The 26963-nt window shown below is 40.9% G+C and overlaps 1 protein-coding gene and 1 pseudogene across 1 annotated transcript; both read right to left on the reverse strand.

Annotated features, from left to right (window-relative positions):
- Positions 1-6569: 6569 nt before the first annotated feature.
- On the reverse strand, positions 6570-16322 carry LOC136477750 (ADP-ribosylation factor GTPase-activating protein AGD2-like; annotated as a pseudogene).
- On the reverse strand, positions 16297-26524 carry LOC136470325 (ADP-ribosylation factor GTPase-activating protein AGD2-like). Its single transcript, XM_066468210.1, has 15 exons — positions 26362-26524; positions 25321-25397; positions 24953-25053; positions 24471-24541; positions 23676-23738; positions 23282-23326; positions 23058-23123; positions 22897-22944; positions 22722-22817; positions 22602-22643; positions 22271-22486; positions 21780-21905; positions 17053-17265; positions 16806-16892; positions 16297-16557 (listed from the first exon to the last, which is right to left on the reverse strand). Exons 1-15 carry the CDS (start codon positions 26407-26409, stop codon positions 16297-16299), a joined length of 1560 nt encoding a protein of 519 aa, XP_066324307.1. The 5' UTR covers positions 26410-26524.
- Positions 26525-26963: the final 439 nt, after the last annotated feature.

The following is a 26963-nucleotide window of genomic DNA, read 5'->3' on the forward strand; positions in this document are numbered from 1 at the left end:
TTCTACATAGCCAATGCTTGGTTTATGATGTTGAGTCATAAAATCAGTTGTTACTTGCCCTTTGACCGCTTTAGCCGATTCATACCTCAAGTCAAATTCTGATAATGCAAGAATCTACTTTCTCATTCTCCCATTTAATATTGGCATTGACAACATGTGCTTGATCACATCAGGCTTAGACACACTATACACTCAGCTCGTTTCTGGATCTAGAAGCCTTCTCCTTAAATAGAAAATGACTCGTTCTTTTCCTTCAAACTCTTGCATTAAGGCCGATCCAATTGTTTGGCTATCGGCCGACACGTACAACTTAAAAGGTTTACCTTGCTGAGGAGGGACCAACACTGGTGGACAGTTCATGTATTCTTTTATCTCCTCAAACATCTTTTGTTATATGTCACCCCCATTTAAATTCTTGGTCATTTTTCAACTTCAACAGAGGAGAGAATGGCAGAACCCTTTCTGACAAATTTGAAATGAACCTTCTGATAAAATTAATCTTACCAAGCAAAGATTGTAACTCTATCTTAGTAGTCGGAGGTACTGCCTCATCAATTGCTTTCATACTTTTTTGACCAATTTTAATCCCTCTCTCGTGGACCATAAAACCCAAAAACTGTCCAGCTAACACCCCAAAGGCACACTTATTAGGATTCATCTTTAAACCATATTTTCTTGTGCACTCCAAAGTCGCCCACAAATCAGCTAGATGCTCCTTGTATCATTTGGATTTTACCACCACATCATCAATGTAAACTTCAACAATCCTTCCGATCAACTTATGACAAATATAATTCATTGCTCTTTGATAAGTTGCATCAGCATTTTTCAAACCAAAAGTCATCACAACCCATTCATATAAGTCGATTGCACTAGGGCACCTAAAAGTTATTTTTGCTATGTCTTCCTCAGCCATAAAAATTTGATTATATCATGCATTGCTGTCAATAAAACTAATAACATTGTGCCCAGCTGTTGTATCTACCAACATATTGGCTATTGGCATTGGATAACCATCCATGGGTGTAGCCTTGTTCAAATCTCTGAAATCGATGCAAACTCTTAACTTCCCATTTTTTTTATACATAGGAACAACACTCGATATCCACTCTGCATATCGGCATGGTCGGATAAATTTTGCTTCTAGCAATCTTTCAGTCTCCCTTTTGATATCATTAAGAACTTTTGGATTAAATCTCCTTGGAGCTTGTTTAAATGACCGATATCCAGGTTTGATTGGCAACCGATGTTCAACAATTGATCGATCTAGACCAGGCATCTCATAATATTCCCAAGCAAAACAATCTTTAAATTCCTTCAATAACTTTATTAACTCTGTATGAGCCCTTTCCATCAATGACAAAGAAAGTAGTGAGCAAGGTCTTACTTCCAATTATCAATTCAACATTTATTGCACCCTGGTCTTGGATGCATTACCCCCAAAATCCTTGAGCATCATATTAGTCTCAATCAAATTTCCTGGTCCTTTGCCAAGCTTGCGAAAAGTAGTATATGGCATAAGATTAATAGAAGCACCACCATCCACCAACATTTTGCTCATTGGCTTTCCATCAACAAAACCTTTCACATATAAAGCCTTCAAGTGCTAATGCTTGACTAGTCTATCAAATATAGCTTGTTGTATCACTGTCAATTTGGCAACCATCTCTTCATACTCCGATTTATCAAAATCTGAATAGACTTTTTGATCTGCTGAAGCTCTAAATTCTAACGGCAAAAGAAAAGCCATTTGAATATTAGCCGATGGTTGACCCTTATCGACTATTTGTTTACCACGCCATACTTGAGGTTTACCAGATTTCTGAGCCTGTTCTAGCTCTCTATTCCTTAGGCGTTGTACCCTTCTTTTCTGACTTCTTGTTAAACCTCCTGGACACCATTGTCCTTCTTGCTAAACATACTCTTCCCCATCATCTTCATCTTCATAATCAGTCCAATTTTGATCAACAACTTGCTTCCCAAGCTGATCATGAACACTTCTATTTTTTAAGTGCCGATCTATGTTATCATGATGATACTCAACTTGAGCATGGATAGATCGGTGGTTGGCTTGAGATTGCCTAAACTTTCAATACTATTCACTACATTTTGGGCAATTATTTCTAGTAGGCAATTTCAAACCTTCATTCCAGCAGTGTCTAAGAAAGGACAATTCCAATGCGATTTAGCTTATTCTCTTTCATACATCTCCTCTTCTTGTTGATGCTGATATTCTCTCTCTTCTAACCAGCGCTGATAATCCTTCTTCTTTTGTCGTTGCCATTTATTTAACAAAATCTAGGATGTAACACGTGGCCTCATCGCCCCAACTCTTACATCTCTCCCCACTCATATCGACTCTTTTGTTGGTCATGACGCCTTTTGATTTCTCTATATTTATTAGCCGATATTTACATTTCTAGATCAACTATTCTAGTTTCTCTTGCTCTAGCCGATGTTAGAACTTTAGTCTTCCCCTTGAGCAACTTAGCATGAACCATGCTCTGATCCTTTGGGAAAGGATTATCATCAACTTTCATCTTCCGAGGTGTATCAAATTTAAGCTTCCCTTGTTGAATAGCCCTCTGTATATGTTGCCAGAAAATTCTACACTCATTAGTAAAATGAGAAGTATTGTTATGAAATTTGAAGAACTTCTTGTTCTTCAACTGATCAGGAGGTAACATAACATGATTGGTAGCCAATTTGATCTGTCCTTTCTCAAGCAAGAAATCGAAAAGCTTGTCTGATTTTGTGACATCAAAATCATAACTTTCTTCAACTTCTTTTCCCCAAGGATTTGGAACCATCACTATCTTCTTACCCTAATTCCATTCAGCTGTGGCAATCTCCTCTTCTTCATCATCCTCTTCATCATCATCAACCAAATATGGATTATAAGCTTCAGCAATTGCAACATTCTTCTAGATTTGGGTATCCCTGCGTATATTCTAGAATTGGCTATTAAGTGCGGCCACCCGTTGAGCTAACTGACCCAAATTATCAAACTCTTGCCCAAGCAGTTTTTCTCTCCATGTTGGCAACATTCCTTGAACAGCCAAAGTAGCTAGCTGATCATCAGTCAGATTCAATGAAAAGCACAAATTCCCTGTTTCCCAAAACCTCTGAAGAAACTCAGTACCCGATTCATTAGTTCTTTGCCTTATGGTTATCAAGTCTGTGATTTTCCTCTCCCCTATCCCAGTATAGAAATATGTATAAAATTTCTTCTCCAGGTCAGTCCAATTGGCAATAGAATTAACTGGTAATGATGAAAACCAAGTAAAAGCTGGTCCTGACAGGGACAAAGAGAAGAAACAGACTCAATGAAACTTCTTCGATGGATGCTTCACCCAATTGAGTAAGATACCAACTGACATGTTCTATTGTACTTGTACTATCTTGACCAGTGAACTTAGCAAATTCTAGAAGCCAGTAATTTGTAGGAAGAGCAACCAAATCATACCACTCTGGATATGGACGTTTGTGCGAAAAGGTCTGTCCTTTTGGTTTTAAGCCGAACTGATTCTTCATCATTTCAGTTACTCTGAGCAATAAATCATCAACATTTGAATTTGGATTTCTTTGCAATTGTTGACCCATCTGTGGATTGAAATTTTGAGTACCTTGATACCCTGGATTTGAAATCATATGGAGGGTATTATAATCTGTGCCATAATGATATCCTTGTGGAATCTCTATATGTTGGGTACTTTGTTGATTTGCTGCTTGAAGTCTCTGATTGTAGACATTGGGATCTATATCTCTATGAATCCTTTGAACTGAGGGTGCTATTTTTTGAGCCAACGACGGTATTTGGCCTGATGTGCCAAAAGTAAACATTTGATTCTGAACTTGCCCTGTCGGCTGTTGCACATGCTACACTGACGATCCAGAATTATACTGTATTTGATTAGTAGTAGTACCCTGAGCTTGTTCGGATGAACTCTGAACTGACTAGGCACCATTATTGCTAGTTGGTGCTCCATCTTGATGGCTAGTACCGGCTTGATTAGTCCTCTGAGTCGATAGATGTGGAATGTTGTAATAAGTCGGTCCAACTTGATCAATTGTATATCCATAAAACACCTCCTTCATAGTGAAATGTATTCAAGAAAGCTGCATTATGATTCAGCATGGCATCATGAACAACTTATTGACAGCATCTACAAAGAACTGCATATCATCAGCTTCTTCTGTATCTGACTGCCCATGCATCAAAACTCTTGGCAGTGCATATTTCTGAATAACTTTATTGTCACGTGTCTTGATGTAGGATAACAAACACTTGTTCTGAAACTCTTCCATAGCCTTGCCAATGACATTCCTATCCTCATCAGGTAAGTCTTCATAAGGTACCATAAGAATGTCCTGGTTGTTGTGAGCTACTATGACGATTGTGGTCCCACCGGGCGTGCCAAAAAGTGTGTTGGCGCAAAAATGTGGTAATACAACCAACACACAGCGAGCCAGAACGATCAGAATGGAATGAGTCCGGAGATCTGCTTGGCTTCAACACAGGACCAGTCGATTCTAAAAACCCGACGACGTGCCAGTCAATTTGACCTGCAATTGACAAGAAAAGAAAGTTTTATCAGTAATTTAAGGTGAAACATGTCGGTGTTGCTCCAGACAGTTCCAAATATGCGGCTGAAACAGCCGATTTGATAGGGATATTGACTAACACACCAGTAAAGCAAGGGTTGCTGAATCGGCTAATATCGATGATGATGGTACGAATCCAAAATAGCCGATTTTCATGAGTTATAGCGATTTTGTTATGATTGATTAATCTGGATGAAACAAGTACAGCACACCCAAATATAAGTAATATAATAAAACATCATCAGCTAGATGGATATAACCAGTGCAAAGCATTGAGCCGATAAGTTTAACGAGAAAGGCCATAACAGGTGAACAAATCGAATGTTTTAGTACAAATGAATCCACAGACACTCTAGATCTAATCCATTACTATCAACAGTGAGGTTCGATCGGATCGATATAGCTATGATAATGGTATCAAACTAAAGCCAAAGAGTCGATAAAACCATCCATACTTCAACAGGTCCATGGGAACACATTATATGCATGAAGTCACAGGCAAAATCGGCTAAAACAGTCGATTGTATTACATAGCAAACAAATAGAGTACATGTCTCGATTATGAACAAAATCATTAATCGATAATTTCCAATCTAAACTCTTCCCAGTGAGGTTCGACCGGGTCGACGCAGCTATAGTAGTGTCATTAGATTAGATCTCATTAACTAACGAGTTTATTCGAGATTTTGAACATGTCTTTGAATGCATACTATGTTCGATTGGGATAGAGATAAAACAGCCGATCTAGCAGAATAAGCCATCAATTGTGAGATTTAAAGCGTGACTAGATTAGAAGATGACCAGTTGAGATAATATTATGCCGATCTATATCTATCTCAATTAGGTGATTTGTTATGATTAATAAAACATTAATTATAACAAGATCGATAACTGGTGAATCAACCAAAAATAACAAGGAAAAAACTTACTAATATTAGCAAATTCGATAACCGATGGTATTGTACTAAACAACAAGTTATTCAATACAAAACCGATAACTTTGATTTATATTATGATTCGTAAGAGATCAATCAGCTTATGCAGCCTTACAAATGACAATATGAATCGATAACTAACTTATATTAGAGCTCGTAAAGATCAATCAGCTGATGCAGCTCTACAAGCATAATACAAGTCGTGACGGTACTCACAAGCAAGTCGAAGGTCGATCAGTCGATGCAGCCCTATTTGCTAAAGAACTTGCCGAGATCTACAGTACTCATACTCCTAATGCAATGGCAAAAGCCGGAAAAATTGTGTTGGTTGAATGTCCGTGTCCTTGTACAATAGTCGGGGTTCAATATTTATACACTGAACCTAATCATGAGTCCTACTCGAATACGACTTATTACAATACTTGGAATAAAAGAAAACATTCCTATCTTAAAATAACTTAGACTATAATTTTTTTTCTTTTTGTAGAGTCCAGACATATCTTTCTCCGACACCATCTGTAGTCTATTAACGTCTTTTGCTGACGTCATCCGAAAAGAACCGATTCTAGTACCGTATCTGAATCAGCCGATACCGATCTTCACACGATCGATTCCTCGATGACACAATCCTAAAATCTTCGAGTTCCCGCGTTCTCCTTTCCAAATTTTGGTGTAAACATGAACATGTTGAACTATTATTAGTGGCCTGTTGCAAGTACTTAACTATTATGTTCCAATGCTATGGACGGACATCCGGACACTAGCAGGTCCGATGTTGGTTGGGTATAGTGACTGCAAGACTACTCCAGCACCCTATGACCCTCTGCACTCGATATGTACCTTGCACAATGTATTATAATGAGTATGCCTACAAAGCACAGCCCCACCAAATGGTTACTTATAAGGCTATAACTTTAAAATCAAACGCCTTGCATTTGCATACTATAATGTGTCTGCGTCAGTTACATCGTTGGAATCAAGTTAAAAATAATAATAATCAACATCACGTGGCATTGTGCCTGCTGAATATTTCATCTAAGTTCATTCATATCGTGCAGGATACACAATACACACAAATTCAGTAATCGTTACAGCTTGACCATATGCAGTACAGTTGCTAATTTGCAACAAATAAAAGAAAGAAAATTGCACAACGGTAACATGCATGCATGGTTATCAAGTGGTCTTTTCTTACATGCTTTACATCATAAACTCAAACCTCAATAATCATATCAAAGAATCGAATACTGCATATTTGCCTATAATTGTTGTACAAACCAGCGATGTGGTCATGTCGAACAGCGGAATTTACAAACACAGCCAAGCGCAGAAGACAGATAAGTTATATCATGGTACGTACGGTAAAAGGCATTTGTCTTCAGGTGTAGCAATCGTGTTCATTCCAGAAGATGAATTAGGTGGGTACAAGTACAATGCTATCAGGTACAAACAGCTAGTTGCCAAAGCCCTGTATTGCAACATCACCTGCAACAAGCATGTTGTTCACACTGTGAGATGCTGCCCAGTTAAATTCATAGAAAAATGGCAATCTTGAGCTGGAATCACACATTCACGAAAAATGGCAGGTATTGAACCCATAGAACTTGCAGGCTGCGATTCCCACAAGGCACTTTTCCTCTTTCTTTTTAGGGGAAAACAAGTTGGAGATGAGGCCTCTAGCTTTACTTTATTATAAGAATCATTCACAAGGAGAGTTTCTTAAATAGAGATTATCAGCAATCCAAGGCTATAAAAGTACCACCTCGACCATACCTCACAAATAGTATGAATAAGTCTTCATCAGTTATTGCTCCAAGTTCCATTCTCCCTCTCCAGAGCAGTCAGACCTCCGCCGTCTTTAATTGTTGTTCTCCTCGCACCCCTGTAGAAAGGATCATAATAGTTCTTTTAGAAAAATGCCTCCCATCTTATAAGTATGTTTTCCATAATCTGTGAAGGAAAATTATGGCGGCAATATAGGAAATCATAGTAGTAACAAGGGAAAATAAACGAAGAAGGATGCATTCCTTTGTACTGAACCTCCACCATAGGGTACCACACTGCTGACATGAATCTTATCATCTCATGAACCATAGGGTACCACACTCTTAGCAGCCGGAAACGTGGAACATGGCTACGTTCCTCGTTCCAGGGACGTGGACATTTACCGATTTGGGAACATTTACGTTCCCACGGTCATAAAACATCACCCAAGTTCCCGTTCCCGTTCCATGTTCCCGTTCCCTTATGGGAACATGGCTGCTAAGACCACACTGCACATAAATGAAGAAGAATGTGTTCGTTGTACAGGCAAAGAAAGCAAATGGCCACAATGTGCACAGAGGGAAACGTGGGAGTCTTCATTAGACTAAAAATTGAGGCAATAAACCTTCATAATGCCCTTTTTTACAGTGATAAGTGGATCTGGACACAGAACAACACATTTGCATAACGAGCTCAATGTACTTTTTGAGAATTTTTCATGTATAGTTTGTGTTCAAATGAATTAGTCTTTGTTAGTCGCTGAATTCTCACTCTTGGTAGTAGCAGAATTCTTACTACCAGTTGTTAGTCGCTAAATTCTCAATCTTGGTAGTAGCAGAATTCTTACTCTCATCGAGAGAGGATGACACTAGGAGTTGGGACAATTTTCTGGTTTATTTCTCAATGTCATGCCAACCTGAGGGGTTGGGGAGATACATATTTATAGGCTGCTAGCCAGCCAAGCATATGCCAAGATGCTAGTCTAAGATGCTAATATGCTGTCCTAGCTAAGATGCTGTCCTCCAGTCAAGGAGATGCTGTCCTCCAGTCAAGGAGATGCTGTCCTCCAGTCAGTCAAGGAGATGCTGTCCTTGCAGCCACAAGGACCTGCAGCCACCATATGCTGCAGCCAGCCCCACAAAGACCAGCACATGAGACTTATCCCATCAGTCTTTACCAAAGTGTTTGCCTCGCTGTGCAGATATACACTGTTAAAACACCAATGAAATATCATGCACATGACTCTAATGTGGCACTGCCTAGTTCATACTGAACAAAACAAAAAACACAGATAAATTTAGATACACAGAAATAGCAAAAAAAATCAAGTGGAAAGATTAGTTCAGGAATCATGAACATGGCATGAGGGCATAAATATCAAGCTGCTGATGATATTGCAAATAAAACTAATCATGAAACAAATATTATCAAGATTCAAGCCTACCTCTTCAGCAGATGCTTGGTGAGCTCATCGTTTTTCTTTTGGACACAATGATGCAATGGTGTTCGGCCATGGAAGTCCTGCATATTAATATCCGCCGCCAAAAAGTAGAAGAAGCTCCACCATTATAGGATGACCATATTGGCATGCAAAGTGCAATAAAGAACAACCTTGTAGACAGCCTTCTGGTTTCCCAGAGTCCTGAATATCTCACAAGAATCGGATCAAGTAACATCTTGTCTGTCACTGGCTGAACATGATGGACATCTTTGCTCAAAGCATCATATGTCATGTTAGCGCTCACTTCAGCTACTGCAAGAATTCGATATGCTTCTCTCACATCATTTTTCCTTATAGCTTCCAAAATATTAATGGTAATCTGATCGGGATCTCTGCGAAAAGCAAGTTTGTCGACCTACTGCATGATCATTTATGAGAATGAATAACATGATACTAACAGAAGATGATCACCAGAAGCAAACATAAGGCAAAACGAACAGCACTATATCATGCTGCTTTTCTTTTTAGACGACTATATCATGCTGCTTGTGTTTGTTTTAATGAATAGAACTTGCATTCATCTGAGTAGGCTCAAATATATGCGTGTAGAGGTCTAGTGAATATGAACAAAAGCCCCTTACAAAATGAGGGAATGCAAACTGATGAATGTACTATTAAGATTTGCAATATCCATCCACTTTCTTGGAAAACATTCTTCCACACCATGTTAGCCAGCCACCAAGGAAATAAAGAGTGAGTTACTGCGATATTTCTACTATACAACTCTTTCAAGTTTTAAAAGAGATAAGCTGTACGACATCATCTTATAGGGGTATATGTGGTCATTTCTCATTTAACTTTTTTCTCTAGATTCAATACTTTCCTTGGTCCATGCGAATGGTGGCTATAGACAGATATTATGATATGGATGGAATAGTTCTTCGGACCTACCAAATCTAAGTTTTTTTTGTAAAAAAAAAGGAATTTATGTCATAAAATTTCTTCTTTGAACACAGTTTCAGCTTGGAAGGTTTTCATAGTTGTTGTGGCTTGCTATTTGATTAGTTAAAGCTGATTCAAATTCTGATCAGGATCAAAGATGATTTGCCGCACATGCAAGCAGCAGGTTATCTATCCAAGAACACAATTATAGTTCATAAGGAATGATATATTTGGCTTAGCTTGGTATCAAAAGCCCATAGGGCCGAAATTGACTCCGACTATAAGATGTAACAAAGGTTACATCATAAGGGGATCTGCATTGTCCATCTAAATTTGGCTCACTACACTAAATATATATGTCCACAAGAATTTGATAGAAACTAGAAAGGGCACCTCCAGTATGAAATTGTGTTCGTTTGAGAAAAAAAAAGTATGAAATTGTGTAATACATTCCTAGAACTACCTGTGCTAGCAGGCTGGTTAGCTTCTCTGAAACGAATGATTTAGTTCCATAAAGAGGAAACTAAAGCAAGAAATGTTTCTAAACTAAAAATCTAAAACAGATGGCAATGACAACAGAATCAAACTATGTTCACAAACCCAGGGAATATTTTTCAGTAACATCAGAAAATAAATGCATGATAGGTAATATATTGATTGTGGAGAAACCATCAGTAGGTTGATCAAAGAGAAAAGGAACTGAACAGCTTACCTTTGTTTGTATGTACCTCTCCTTTATTGAGAAAGCATCATTGGGTTTAGGCTTTTTCAATAAAAAAGAATAGCTCCATTTGATTCGTCCATTCTGGATGAATATAGAATAATATAGCAAAATGCCAAGAAGGAAATTGCACAAAAAGAAAAACAGGCAGATAGTAGTAATGCTGCTGCAGTCAAAGTCAAAACCCTGGGAAATCAATATGGGAAAGTAATGGCTGCTATAGCTAACAGTGTTAAACTAACCATGATTATGAGTTGTACGTAAGTTTAAGCAAGCCAACCTATGTTCAGGATAGTGGTGCCCTTTCAACACACTCTAATGCAGCAACTTCATGTCATTTAACAGAGGGACATTGTCTACTGATGAGTACTACTCTGACTTTGATCGTTTGATGGGTTCTTTGATCTCCAAGGTACCCCAGTGTACAGCAGCACAGAACTGCAAAGCACTTGCATTTATTGAGCAGTTTTCTAGTCAGGGCAGAATTCAATTCTATTCGTACAAGGTTGCTTCATACTCCCTCTACTCGAACCATGGCAAGGTCTGATTACTTGCAGAAGAGACACGCCTTCAGTCCTTGTCTTCTTCTGTGTCTCAACCTCAGTGTGTTGGTAGCTTCTCAGAGGACCAGTGCATCCAAAGAGCCCTGTAAGCATTGTGGCACGACTAATCATAGTTTGGAGAACTGTTTTGCTAAGCACCCAGAGAAATTGACTGAATATCTGCCTGTCGTGCGCTATGGTCGTGGTACCTCCCTTCCACTCCTAGAGGTTTCAGTTTCTATTGCTGCTACCTCATCTGCTAGTGCTCCTCCGTTGTCTTGGGTGCTTGATTCGGGGGTGTTTTTCCATGTGACATTTGATCCATCCCACTTGGTTGCTTGCAAACCAGTCACAGATGGTGCTTTGATTTACCCAACATTTCTTTTGTACCACAGTTGTCTATGAAGCTCCTTTCGGTTGGTCAAGCTACGGACCAAAATTGCTTTGTTGGTTTTGATGACTCATCTTGTTTTATTCAGGACCGTCGCAACGGATGAGTGATTAGGACTGCCCATCGCTGTAGAGGTGATTCTAGGCTCTACGTTTTGGACACCTTGTGTCTTTCTTATTTCATTGGGCATCCAACTCATGTTTCATCCGCTACAATCTTCTTTTGCTAAAATGGCATCATCATCTTGGTCATCTTTGTGGGTCTCGTTTGTCATCATTGATAAATACAGGTTGTTTAGGTCATACATCTATTGAGTCTAGCTTTCAATGTAAGGGTTGTAAGCTTGGAAAACAAATACAACTTCCATATTTATCTAGTGCTTCTTCTTCAGCTAGGACATTTTGATCTTATTCATTCAGATGTATGGGTCCTGCACCTTTTGCTACAAAGGGTGGTCACACAATATTATGTTATTTTTAATTATGATCATTCTCGCTATACGTGGGTTTTATTTCAGGAACATCGCTATCAGGTGTGTTCCATTTACTATCTTTTGTTCGCATGCTCACACACAATTTTCTACTCCTATTAGAGTTTATCGTTCTGACTCTGGTGATGAGTATTTGTCCGATGGCTTTTGCTAGTTTTTTGTCCTTAGAAGGTTACTCTTCCTCAACTTTCTTGTCCTGGCACTTATGCTCAGAATGGTATTGCTGAACATAAACATCGTCATCTTGTAGAGACAGCTCGCACACTTTGATTTCATCATTTGTACCTTCTCATTTTTAGGGTAAAGCTGTTTCTACTGTTGTCTATCTCATCATAGACAACTGTCTCCCAAACTGTTTGGCAAATGTCCTGGTGAGGTACTTCTTGGTACACCTCGCTATGACCATCTCCGAGTTTTTGGATGCACATGCTATGTTTTGCTTGCACCTCATGAGCGTACAATATGTTGAATGTATTTTTCTGGGGTATAGTCTTCAGCAATAAAGGTAAGGTTATCGGTGCTATCTCGTCGCATACGTATCTCTCGTGATTTGACCTTTATTGAGGGCCGTCCTTTCTTTTACAACCCCTCTACTCAACCATCATATTCACCCACAGAGTCGCCATCTTTTTTGTCTTCGTCCTATTTCTTCTGATGATGTTCCCACATGTTCTCCTTCTATTTCCATCATTCCTAATGTTACTGATAATCGGATAGCTGCCACACCTATGGATCTTCACTTACAGCTTCGTCCCACTGAGTGGTGTACCTCTCAATATCGGCATATTGTGGGCAGCCTTGTTTCAGTTTGTGTGTACCCAACTTCTGTTCATTTTGGACATTTACCTATGGATCATCTCAAGTTTTTCTATGCTCATGATAGTTTCACTTCAGCTTCATGCTTACTCAGCTCCACTTGAGCGAGTGAGTACCCAACAGATCGACATTCCAATCACTGGATACTACATTCTTCTTGGCTCTTCTATTGCATGGAATTCCAAGAAGCAAGCAGTTGTATCTCGTTCTAGTACAGAGGCAGAACTTCAAGCACTTGCTACTACTAGTGCAGAGATTGTATGGCTTCGATAGTTGTTGGCTGATTTTGGCATTTCTTGTGATGTTGCCCCATCTCTTCTCAGTGCCATACAAATTGCATCCTATGAATCATGAATCATGAACTTACAAAGCATAATTGGTGTGATGCCTTCTTTACTCGGTCACCATTGTCATTACGAAAACTATTGCTCTTCAGTATGTGCCTTCAGAGTTGCAATTGGCTGACTTTTCACTAAAGCACAAAGGGCTATTAAGGAGAAGAAAGAGTGCTATAGACGCTTGTTACATGACAGGAGTGTGGACAACATAGAGAAGTACAAGGTGGCAAAGAAGACTGCAAAGCGAGCTGTAAGTGTGGCAAGGGTAGAGCGTACGAGGATCTTTACCAACGTTTGAGTACCAAGGAAGGAGAAAAGGACATTTATAAGATGGTTAGGGTTCGTGAGAGAACGACAATGGACTTCAACCAGGTTAAGGTGGCATTAAGGATGAAAGGGAGTATCTCTTGATGAAGGAGGATGAGATCCGACATCGATGGCAAGAGTATTTTGACAAATTGTTCAATGGTGAGAATACGAACACAACCTTTAAGTTGGATGACTCTTTTGATGACACCACTAGGCGCTTTGTGCGGAGAATCCAAGAATCTGAGGTCAGAGAGGCGTTGAAAAGGATGAAGGACGGGTAAGGCGATGGGACCGGAAGGTATCCCAATCGAGGTGTGGGATTGCCTCGGGGACATAGCTATAGTATGGCTAACAAGCTGTTCAACCATATTTTCGATCGAACAAGATGCCTGATGAGTGGAGGAGAAGTATATTGGTACCGATCTACAAGAATAAATGGGATATTCAAAGTTGGACTAATTACTGAAGAATTAAGTTGATGAGCCATACTATAAAGCTATGGAGAGAGTTATCGAGCATCGCTTTGAGAGCAATAACGCGGGTCTCTATGAACCAATTTGGTTTCATGCCCGGAAGGTCAACCATGAAAACTATTTTCTTAATAAGACAAGTTATGGAACGGTATAGGGAGAAGAAGAAGGACCTACACATGATTTTTATTGACTTGGAGAAGGCTTATGATAAAAATACCAAAGAATGTTTATGCGGTGGGCTTTGGACAAACATAAAGTCCCAACGATAGTACGTCGGGCTCATTAAGGACATGTACAACAATGTTGTGACTAGAGTTCGAACAAGTGATGGAGACACGGATGACTTCCCCGATTAGGGTAGGACTACATCAAGGGTCAGCTTTGAGCCCTTATTTGTTTGTCATAGTGATAGATGAGGTCACAAGGGACATACAAGGGGACATCCCTTGTGTATGCTTTCGCGGACGATGTAGTGCTAGTTGATGAAAACCGGAAAGGAGTGAATCAGAAACTGGAGTTATGGCGGAGAGACTTTGGAGTCCCAAAGGTTTTAGACTCAGTAGAACTAAAACTGGGTATATGAGATGTGACTTCGGCACTACTACTTGGGAGGAGGAATATATAGTTTGGAAGGTCAAGTGTGCCTAGGAATGATACCTTTCGATTAATTTAGGATCAATGCTACAGAGAGACGGGGGATATTGATGAAGATGTTAGCCATAGAATCAAAGCAGTGTGGATGAAGTGGCGGCAAGCATCTGGTGTCCTATGTGACAAAAGGGTACCACACAAGCTAAAAGGCAAGTTTTATAGGACGGCGATTAGACCTGCTATGTTGTATGGTGCAGAATGTTGGCCTACGAAAAGACGACATGTTCAACAGATAAGTGTCGCGGAAATGTGTATGTTGCGGTGGATTTGCGGTCATACAAGAAGGGATCGAGTTCGGAACGATGATATACGTGATAGATTAGGGGGTAGCACCATTGAAGAAAAGTTTGTCCAACATAGGTTGAGATGTTTGGACATGTCCAACGGAGACCCCCAGAGGCACCGATGCGTAGTGGAATCCTAAGCCAGGATAGTAACGTGAAGAGAGACAGAGGAAGACCGAAGTTGACTTGGGTAGAGGCAATAAAAGGAGACTTGAAAGGATGGAATATACCCAAAAGACTTAGCCTTAGATAGGAGTGCTTGGAAAGACGGCTATTCACGGTGCCTGAACCTTGATTGCTTTTGCTGGGTTTCAACTCTAGCCTACCCTAACTTGTTTGGGACTTAAAAGGCTTTGTTGTTGTTGTTGTTGTTTCACTAAAGCACAAACTTGTGAGCAGCATCAGCTTCACTCTTCAAATCCTCTTCTTCCACCTTCAGTTCGAAGGGGGGTGTTAAGTGTATGAAGCCATCTACTATAGGCCCATATGGCCCATGAGGCTCTCTACATATAGCCATCTCCACTAATAGAATGATTATCTTCTCAACCTCCAAGGTTAGTAACAATACTATGTTTGTCAATGGAACCTCCTTTATTGAGAAAGTGTAAATCATTTTTATGAAATGCTAAATAGTACTTGATAAAAGAATATTCGAATTGATTATAACTGAATTGAGAAAGTATAAAAGAATATTCAAAGAAACAACCATGTACGAGGACAGGCAGCCTGTACACACAATTCATGATAGCACTAACTTGTTGGCTTCTATGTTAGTCTACGCTAGCCAATGTCCCACAGCTTACAGACTAGAAATCAAGTGGTGTGGTCTGGAAGAAAAATGGTTAAATGTCAAGGTGAAAAGTAGTGAAGTAATATGCAGATCTGATTGTATGCTTTAACATACCCTTGATCTTCTTTTGGAAGCAGAGCTTCCCAAATGGAATTAGCGTAATCATTTCCTAGTGCATGGAAGAGATCCATTATTACTGGCTCCCAGACTTTCACATCTAGTCTCAAGGATCGAACCTGCATCAAGTAAAAACTCTAGCTGTGACACTAACATATGGAACAACCTAATAGCATTCTTTTTTTAATCTCAGACTGATAAGATTTTTAAAAAGCTTAGGAACTACGAGATATCGTATATAATAACAAAAAATACTAGTTCTGGAAGTCATACATTCATTACCCAGATAAAAGTTGAAGGCACGTCTATTAAAAAAACAAGCAAATGTATTAAACTGAAGTGTTTCCTTTCATACCAAGTCTTTAAAACTTATGCATGGTTCCCTACCACATAGAAGTACTTACCACATGGAAACAAACATTATATAATATGCCAAGTCAAAGTGTATATACTTTTTCTAATTATAATTAGATCGTGTAATCGCTAAAGCTTTGTATTGGAGATGCTGATGTCAAAATGACAATTAATGAGAACAAAAGCAATATTGCACTATAGTATGATATGCAGTAATATATTTACTGTATCTATCATCCCTAAGTGAATAAATCCAAGAATCTGAACTTTTTCTACAAAAGATATGGCCAACCAACATTATCACTGATTAGCATATATCATGGTATAAGGAAACTAGTTATTGCACCTTTGAAATGTGCACCCCAGATTCCTGTGAGCCCCAGAGCATTCAATGCAAATCAGAATACCCAAGTTTAGAGATGACCAATCAGGATCAGGAGAACGACATTCCGCACAACTGTCATTTCCAGGGATATTCCTCAGAAGATTGAATATATCATCATGTCCCTCTGAACTCTTGTTATCTTCAATAGACAAAGAATCAACAGAACTTGCGGATCTATTACTCTCTGTTGATACATTACCATATGACAACTGAAATGAAAATGAAATGAAATCAGAATAACAAATTAGTACCATATCTTGAATGAATCAATAGGCTGAACACATGCATATACATGTATGCATTAAAATGGAGCCAAATTAAGGAAGGCTAAGCATTATTACTTCATGATTATCCCGTGTCGATGCATGGAGTTTAATAGATCTATCCTTTGTTTCAACCAAAAGGTAGACCAAGACTAGTTATATAATGCAGCAAAAGATAAATGGCTGCAGCAAACCTGTTGCGGGAATGGTGAATTTAGTAGTGATGCGATAACTCCAGTAATTTTCTGGATCCAGTCCTTTTGATCAGCCCCTGATTCCGCCTGCCATAAACAAAGTGAAAAGCATTCATGTGGCATCAGGCCATTGGTGTATCAAAGAAGAATGAAAAAAATCAAAAAAATGTGTTATTCACTTGTTCAGGAAATACCAAAAACATCAATTGCACAAAAAAAGTTTGATATCTGAGGACTATGCAGTTACCTGTAATGTGTATGTCTTAACGGGTGAGATTATTCTGAAGCAAAATCTTAAATCATTTTCAAATGCATCAATCTTAATTGTTGAAGTTCTGAGATCAATTTTATGACATGATAATGAATCTTCACCCTGAGATGAAGCTCTTTGGTTCAAGAATCTGAATCGACCAAAAACACCAGCTCCTTCACTAGCTGTTTGTTGTGATGACACTCCTTGCTTCCAAGAGAATAAAAGAAACAGGTACATGTAAAGTACAGAAAAAATAACATGAACAAATTAGCATCTTAGGATAAATTATACAACACACTTGCATTTAAAATAATCCAGCACATCCCTTGTGTTGGCCACAACACCACAAATGGATCTCAGATTTGGGCTGCCAGAGGGCAGCTTGGCACTAGGCCGCTTGGATTGTATTGAAGTGCAAATGCTTGGGATACAAGAAGGTCCTCACCACTGCTATTTATAGAGCAAAGTGGTCTACCTGCTCCAGCATATTCTAACCACTAAAGTGGATGCTGAGCATATTCCTAATACAAGGCTTAGAAGCCTAAAAAGTAAATGACAGAGGAAAGAAGGAAATGAGAAAGGAAAGAGAAAGAAAGACAAGGGAGAAAAGAGAGAACAAAAAAAAAAAAAAAAAAAAAAATCAAACAAAAAAAAAAAAAACAAAAAAAAAAAACCCCCCCCCCCCCCCCCCCCCCCCACCCCCACCCCAAAAAAAAAAACCACCACCACATACACATCACTGCCATGAAGAAGTTTCTTGCACACAGGCCAAGAAATGTTATAGATATAATCCTTGTGTCTTTTGCTTAACCAGATAGCGATTAGTATAGGTTAGTATATGGAGGTCGGCAGACTTTCGTTAGCTAGCAAGTTCATGTCTGCAGCTAGTAGCAGCAGCAAAATTTTTTGGCCTGCTGCTGATCAGGTCAGTAGCAGCTGTAGTCAACAGACTGCAGCAGTTTTGTCCTATACTGGTTAGTGTTAGGTTAGTCAGCTCAGCAACAGTAGTAATGTACAAACCGACATAAGTTTGACAGGTTCTAGGTCGGTTTATTACAAACCGACTGCAACATCTCTATATATATGCATATGCTATCAATAGAATCAAGCCAGTTAGCTTCAAAAAAACAGAACATGTGCTCTAAAACTCCAGCTACTCTATTCACCTCTGCTCATCCTATAGATGCTGCACTTCTAACATTTGGTATCTAGAGCCTGTGTTAGAGTGATCCATGGCCTCAGCTCCAGCAAAGTAGTGGTCCAAGTCGCAGCCCACAACGAGTGCACACCTACCGTCGCCGTTCCCCTTCCACACAGCCAAGGCGCGGGCGGTGCCATGGAGCCCAGAGATGGTCGCCCAGCGCGTTGTGAAGGAAGTCGGTGACAACGCAGCAACTATGGCATGAAGGTGAAGTTTGGAGGCTTGTGGCTTCTGGGATGCGATCGACCGATCGAGTACGGTAACGCCGATCGCACGGAGGATCGCATGGCTCTCGACGTCATCCTCTGTGTTGTGACCCCTAAGCTGATCCGCACGCTGGCGGTGAAGAAGACAGCGAAAGAGGCTTGGGAGGCGATCAAGTCCATCCGCGTTGGTTCGGAGTGCGCACACAAGTCTACGCTACAGCGGCACCAGAGGGACTGGGAGTTGCTCTCATTCCACGATGGCAAGCGCGCCGATGACTTTGTGCTCCGCCTAACGGGGATAATGAGCTCCCTCAACCTCTACGGCGAGGACATCACCGAGCAGCGCGCATTCGAGAAGCTCCTATGCATCATCCCCAAGCAGTATAAGCAAGTGGTGATTGCAATCGACACCTTGCTCGATACAGCAGACCTCTCAATTGAAGAGGTGACCAACCGGCTGAAGGCGGTCAACGACGATGATGGCTGAAGGCGGTCGACCACGATGATGCGGCAACTCCGAATCAGCCGATACTCTCTGGTGGCAAAAAAACTGAAACTTGCGCTATAAAACTCCAGCTACTTTTATTCACCTTTGCTCATCCTATAGCTGCTGCACTTCTAACAAGAAACACCCGAAGGCCAGCTGCCCTGGACGTGCCGCAGTGCCCATGTGCATCTCGCAAAGTAGTCACACATAAACTCAAGACCACGCAAGTGACACAGGTAGTCACATAAACTCAGGACCACGGCCGGCGAGGGATGTTTTTCGAACCAAGACCTGTTTAAATTCGCTCTCACAGGGAGTGAAACCTAGTACTTGGGGTGCTATTTGAGCCCTGCTGCTAATCAGTCAGGTAGCAGGCCCATTCATGTTAGAGTAAATAGGAATAGTATTACATTGTCTACCCACGTTGGATGTAAGTCCTATTACCCTATATAATCAACCCATGAGGCCCAATGCAATACATCCAATTATCCCACCAATTCTATTCTCCTACTCCCTCCGTTCCAAATTATAAGACGCTTTGGCTTTTCTAGATTCATAACTTTTGTTATGCACTTAGATATTAGATATATATTATGTCTAGATACATAGAAAATCTATGAATCTAGAAATGTCAAAACGTCTTATTATTTGGGACAGAGGAAGTACATGGTATCATTCGCTTAGGTTTAGATCCTAACCCTAGCCGCTGCCACTTCGGCACCGCGCGCCCCCGGGGAGAGATCGATCTCCGCCGGGGGCAGCACCCCTGTTTAGGCGCCCGATCCTTGATTTGGCTGCCAATCGTCGTCAAGCAGCAGGTCAGGCCTTCTCGCGACGCCGCACCACCTCGTCGCCATTTCCGCGCTTGCTGTGGACGACGCTGGGCGTCAACTCATCCCGCGCCGCCATGGTGGTGGCTCGGGCCACGTCGACCCCAACACCGAGCTGCCATGGTGGCGGCAGGCCAATCTGCGTCGGCGCCTTCGATCCCACGCGACCGCGACCCGTCGTGCGTCCCGCACTGCTCGATTGTGTCATGCCACTACCAACTAGGTGCCGCGTTGCTGGGTACACCCGATCCCTTGTATCTTTTTGGTTTGCCCGATCACTAATCAAGACTGAGTCGTCCACCGCCTGTCAACCTCACGCATACTACTCCGGCATCGGCATCGACTTCACCGGCATCTACATCTTCGACTATGTGGCCTAGCCGAGGCTTGCGATGCCGAGGGGACGCCTTCCTACGTCGCTTCTCGGTCATTCAGTCTGCACGTCTACATCGTCGGTTCGTCATTGCCACGAACAGATCGGGACGCCTCCACCAATTTCTTCCATCATCGCTCCACCTCGCGTGTACTCGGTCCGTACAACCAATTATGCGTGATCTACCTGGCTCCCGTGACGTCTATCACCGAGTCCTACGCGCATCTTCTCCAAGCAACAAAGTTGCTAGCTTGCTGTTGTGTCGTCTCGTCAGGCTGCACCGCCGCCCGTGTGTCCGCTTCGCCGTGGAATCTACATCACCGTCCCCTGTGCATCGACAATTGTGCTGCATAATCTTTGTTGTGCCATCCGTCTACACAAGGTCTTCGTCCTGTTGATTGGGTCTTCGTCATCGAGCTGCCGCTACCCGCGCCAACGGTGAGCCCTGCTCACCAGTCACCCCCTCGTCTCGTCGTTGAACCCTACTCGCCGGCGCGTCCACTCCCGCACTACTTCTTCGTCTAGCACAACCACGTCGTCAGCATCACTGTCTCGTCCCTCCTACTTCATCCGCTCCGACAACCGCGTGTTGTTCTGCGCACCATAGCCGTCGTCGAGACCTTCTCTGACGCTGATGCATGGTTGGGGCCCTCTACCTTGTACTCCCGGTATTGGCAACACCGACGCGCGCTTTCATCCCCAACACGTTGTTGGGTCTGGCAAACCCAGCCCACGCCTCAGCGCTCAGGCGACTTGATTGCATCGACTTCGGCATCAACCCTCCCGCTCCCACCCCGTCGTCATCGCCTTTCTTCTACGTCCACGACGGCCCTGACTGCGTCAACTTCGGCATCGCCTCCTCCCACGACGACTGCCTCGACGCGTCTCCGTCATCATCATGGCGCCCCTTGTGCGCCTGCAGCTCATCGACACGGCAACCAACCACAACTACGTCAACCTCGGCCATCTTCAGCACGACTTCTTCAACTACGGCTACTGTGTCCTCACGCTCGGCTACCTCGACATCAGCACAAAGGGCTACCGCCTTGCATGAGTTGAGGACTCATCGGCTTCTTCTCCAGCCACAGCATACACGACGCATAGACTGTTATGACTGCGGGGATGTTAGCCCTCCCGCTGTGACTGCGGGTACCCTATATAATCAGCCCAAGAGGCCCAATGTAATACATCCAATTATCCCACCAATTCTATTCTCCTACAGACTATTCATCCCCTACATGTTTTGTAACCCTTGAATAAGATAATACACATGATGAAAAAATAAATATGCATAGGTCAGACACACCCACTAAGCGATAAATCACCACATGAATATAAATCGCATTATAGTCAATAGGAAATATTTACAATACATATATATTATGTTATAAATAGCAAAAACAAAATGGAGCAGAAGCTACTAGAAATAGGATAATTATGAATTATAAATAGATAAATATGCCTAACAGAATAAAACAAGTAAGCCAAATATAGAACAGTGCATAAATTATAATTATAAATACAAATTTGCGTACTCATGCAAGCAAAGAATAAGAACTCCTGACACCTGAGTGCCAAGCTCTGTATATGTTCCCTAGCCAATTCAGACAATCAGATTGCATACCGATTTTCCTTTATTCCCATAGTAGTACAGAGTTCCATGGCTGTCAAGCACAAAAAATCTCCTCTTCCATTCACCTCGTGTATTTTGAGGACGCTTAAATAGGTAACCTTGTTTAATAACTTGAACCTGGCAAAGAAACAGACTAGTAAGGACAAGCAATAGAAGTTCACAAAACAATTACGAATTACCTAACAACAAAACTTCAGCCCAGTATAACTACAAAAGGGAAATGATGTAAGAATAAATACTAGATTTTGAACCAAAATGGTGGTAATCATGGATACCACTTGCTTGGATTCTGATTATAGGAAGGCTCATGCATGTCAAATTAGTACAATGTTATAAAAGATCATCTCAACTACACGTAAATTCTATCTATCAACACTGAGTCTCTTCAAATCATCATATAAAGCAGCATGAATAAGCTTTAAGCTAGTTTATCCTGGTATCGGTGAATATTTACTAATTTGCTTCACAAAGGATAATTATACCTCGCCATTGGCAGTTGACTGCATTAATGCTTCAATCGTTTTATAGGACTGAAGGCCAACAACATGGATACCATCCCCGCTAGTAGACGTGTCTATGTTGCTAGCCATTCTCACATTAGCTATTTCCTCTTCAGTTCTGAACTCCTGAATTCTCTTTGCAAGCTTATCTTGCTCACTTACAGCCATTTGTTTTGATTGTTGTGCATATGTTAGAACCTGCATCAACACTTCAAGCTTAGCACAGCAATTGTTAACTCCTGGTTAGCTGGGTCATGTTGATAAGGTTGAATATTTCTTTTAAAGACCACTATGACACGAGACATTATTAAACCTGGTGAATGAATGGTTCCATTTGACTCAGTAGTTCATATCCCTATATCATAAAGAAAAAAATCAGAACCCAAGCAACCAAAAGACCAGAAATTACTGAACACGTAGAAAGGAACCACACCTGCTTAAAATACCTCAAATGGGCATCCATCACTGCACTTATTGATTCCAAGAATTCATACTTCTTTTTTGCTTCAATGTTCGCAAGGGCATGTACCTGAATTCCTTACAGCAAAGTCGATCATCGGAAAGGCTGAACAATATACTTGTATGTGGAAAAATGTTGATATACATACTAAGTTAAAGCGACATCTTTCGAAAGTGGACTTGGCATTGTGTAGATCCTGTAAACTTAGAATTAGGGTGACGGCATGAAAGCTAAATATACATTCATCTACCCCCAAAAAGTAGAATAAAACAAAATTACAAAAAGGCTAGTCACAAGTTCACAATGTACCTCCTCAAGTTCTGTCACAACTTCTGCTCTAGTCCCTTTCCGCACTGACACAAATTTTTCACGTGCCTGACAAACAAATAGCGCCAGAATCTTAATACACAGTGTATTACACTAACATGTTAAAGGTATAGAAAAACAAGGTCACACTGTTCAATAATCATCAACACATGCCGCATGAACAAAGATAAAGAAGGTAGTCAGATAACTCAAACTCAAAGCATCACCTGATCATAAGCCACTGCAGCCCTATCCAAACGTCGCCGACAATCCTATACAGAGCAAGTATTTTACAAAAAAGAACATATATCAAGTAAGCAATGTGTTAAAATCTAATTTCCACTTTACTGTCCACATGGAAAGGCAATTTTTCCTATTTCCCAAGATGGAAGGCACAGATTTTAGGACTATTTAAGGTTTTCTGTTCCTTGTCCGAACACGGAAGCAAGAGGGTCGAAGTCTGGTCCCACAAGCATAAAAGTCATTTGCCCACTGAAAAGATCAGCACCTGATCTACTATATTGTTTACTTCAGCTACAACCTATCAGTTACCCAATAATATCAGTTACAAGTATGCTGTGTTGTGCAGGTTTCAGGCAGAGAGGAGAGGAGGGAGTTTACCTTCACACCATTTAAATCCACATTAATGAACTGCGACAGGCGATCACTAAGCATGTGCTCAACCTGTTTGGAGGGAAAATGCTTATTATAATTAGAATGTAAAAAATAGCCATTTGTTCTGTTTATACAAGTGATATATCAGCATGCCCTGAGCAAAAGAAATTTACCAAATCTAGAGACATCAGATTAGTACATCAGTGTATTGCGAGGGCAAACAAAAATCCCATCGCAGAAGAAATGATTATTCTATTTCAACACACAATTCCTACTTCTAGATAATGCAGCCACTACTGGATGCAAGGAACCCTTTTGGCACTTTCTTCCTATCTGTGTTATTTATAGCAACATAGAAATATATATCTTTCAACAAATAAAAAATGCATCGCTCATACTTTTTCTGTTGTGGTTCTGCAACTTCCAACCCTTATTTTATCACTTGTCCTCAGTTTATTGAATATCTTTGAAATTAACAAAGTAATCCAAGAACCTTAGGTGGTAAAATATGTGAAACTGAAGGTGGCAGATTGAGTATAAAAGTTCCAGAAATGATTCAAAAATATAAGTAAGAAAAGGAACGATGTGAATATTGTAACTGAAACTAATACAGATCATGCCAAGAAAAGAATACAAATCATGCCCAGACCCACAGGAGCAAGCCCTGGTGTTGAGCTGAAAACTGAGACAGAAAAACAGTAATGCTATTTTGCTTTCAATTCTTCATTCCTTTTGTGTTACATGAACTACCTATGCAGGAGAAATTATAGGTCTAATTTCGACCCTGTATGATAGTAGTACCTGAGAACGAAGGAGTTCCTTGTATGTCCCAAGCTCCCTAAAAGCAGTAGTAAACTTGGACATCACGGGCCCTGCAACATAGTAACGAATATGGTTTTGAGAGAATTTGAATAGAACCAATAAATGACTGTAAATTTGTAGCTACCAATTATCATGCTATGCAATTTTAAATAGGAAAATTTTGATTAATTAACAAGTGCATGGATATGTACGTAGCTGTACTATTTCTATATTCTAAGAAGCTGTTGTTCGGATCTAGAAGGCATTAAAACAAATATGCCGTAAATATCCAAAAACTCAAAGTGACAGTGAGACAACTAGAAATTGGAAGAAAAAACGCAAATATTGAGTTTCCACTCTAGCTACCCTGACTTTGCTTGGGACTAAAAGGCTTTGTTGTTGCTGTTGTTCTACTAGATATAGATAGGATAGAAGGACAGAATTAAGCATTTAAGCAATAGATACATTAGTTGTTTGCTGACCTCCAATGGCAACACTAATAGGGTCATCCAGACCGGCACCAAATGCTTGCAGATTATCTGCAAATGATAGATCCCCTGCATATGCCTCATCAAGTGATCCCCTGAAACTAACGTGATTAGCAACATAATAAAAAAGCACTAGCTCATGGAACATTACAAAAAAACTAAAACACGAAACCTGGAACAGCAAAGTAAAGAAAAAAATATTGAATGTATTTCTTGAACTAAACGGATTTTTTGTGAAGGGGCCTTATCAGAAACTTATGCAATAAAACAATACACATTTATGGCATTTGCCTCAAGTTATGTGCAGTTAGAATGCCTCAAATGTTTGCAAATGTGGAACAGGAGATAATCAAGAAACATACATGAATCTTTTACATCCTTTATGCAGGTTTGAGCACCGTTCTTTCAGTTCATCAGTTTGTTGTTCCAAAGAATTGACCTGCAGGTATTGGAAACAAGTCGGGACAGTAATTTAAATGCATGTATAGGTTCGTTTTGAAGTTCAAAAACAAGGTTGGGGGCAACAAACAGAGATAATTGATGATTCTGGAGAGAAAATGAGCCAAGTTACCCAGCAAAATTGTTAAGCCCAATGCCTGCACCTCTTTTTTTGTTTGATTTCTATAAGAAACAGAATAGCAGGGGTGTTTTTAAGAGGGTCCAATTTCATTATAAAATTTCCAGCAGGCTGATTCAACAAAAATGGATTGTTGTTGTTCCAGCAGGTGATTCAACAAAAATGCAACCATCAATTCAAAATGGGGAAACTAGTGTCATCAGCAAAACAAAAATAAACAGGAAACCATTGTAAAAACTAGAGCCAGGCTGAAAATTTGCTCAAGCAAGCTTTACCCTTTGCACCAGGTCCATCCATGAGCTCAATTCAAATAGAATCAACCCCTTCTATTCAAAGATGTTGTGCAATGCAACAGTAATATTTGATCTTCAAAGTTGCGCCGTTGTCATCAAAGCGTTCTAACCCCTTCAAAGAAATCAATCCCAAACTATCCGAGGATATGATTGACTCATTCTCACCAACATGCCCAATTCGTCGTAACAAAAACGGAATGGTAACAATACACATCACGTCAAAACGTCAACTCTGCTCAGAAATCCCTGTGTTTCGAATCCAAAACGATCAACGCACACTGGATCAAGCTACAAGGTCGAGATCTCCCGCGCACAAAATGTTCCAAATCCACCATAGCTCCGTCACAGCCACGCAGACTCCGACAACGGATCGAACCCTTCCATTCGATTCGACACACCCAAATCAACCCATATCCAACTGACGACGTAGGACCGACCGAGATTCCAAGAAACACGAAACAATGCCTCGAAGGGGCCGGATCAGGGAGGCCCCGTGGGCAGAGGAGCGAGGGGCGAGGGACGAGTGGCGCCACCTGTTTGCGGAACATCGGGGAGTCCTCGAGCTTGGTGAAGGCCGCCATGTCAGTCCTCGTGTCGCGTGGTGGCGAGGCTGCTGCTGCCCTCTGGAAGCTTGCGGAGATCTGGGCGGGAGGGAGGAGGGAGGAGGGAGGAGGAGAGAACCAGAGAGGAGGCGGTCGGGCATAGCTGTCCGGTTTTTTTTTTTTACACTAGCTGTCCGGTTTCCCGATTATTATTATTATTATTATTTGCTTTTTGACTCTTTTTTTCGAAAGATTTTCATAAATATGTCCCTGGTGGTATCCTTTCAAAAAAAATAGATCCCGACCTCAGCGTCATGACAATTGGCGCCGAACTTACACGTTTCGGTGCCAATTGCTTTGGCGCCGAGATCCAGGGTCATTTTCTGGGTATCACTGACGTGGCTACCTGCGTGGCGCGAATGTGTCATGAGCTCGACGCCGTAGATCTTAGCACCAAGCTCAACGCCAATTACTATGACGTCAAGCTATAAAAATTGATAAATTTGATTTTTTTCATGACTTAGATATTGAGAAATGTGGCTAACTCTATAGTTTTTACAGTGACTTACGTTTGATCACTTAAAACAATCTAC

Source organism: Miscanthus floridulus, chromosome 8, assembly GCF_019320115.1.
Source record: "Miscanthus floridulus cultivar M001 chromosome 8, ASM1932011v1, whole genome shotgun sequence".
NCBI lineage: Eukaryota > Viridiplantae > Streptophyta > Magnoliopsida > Poales > Poaceae > Miscanthus > Miscanthus floridulus.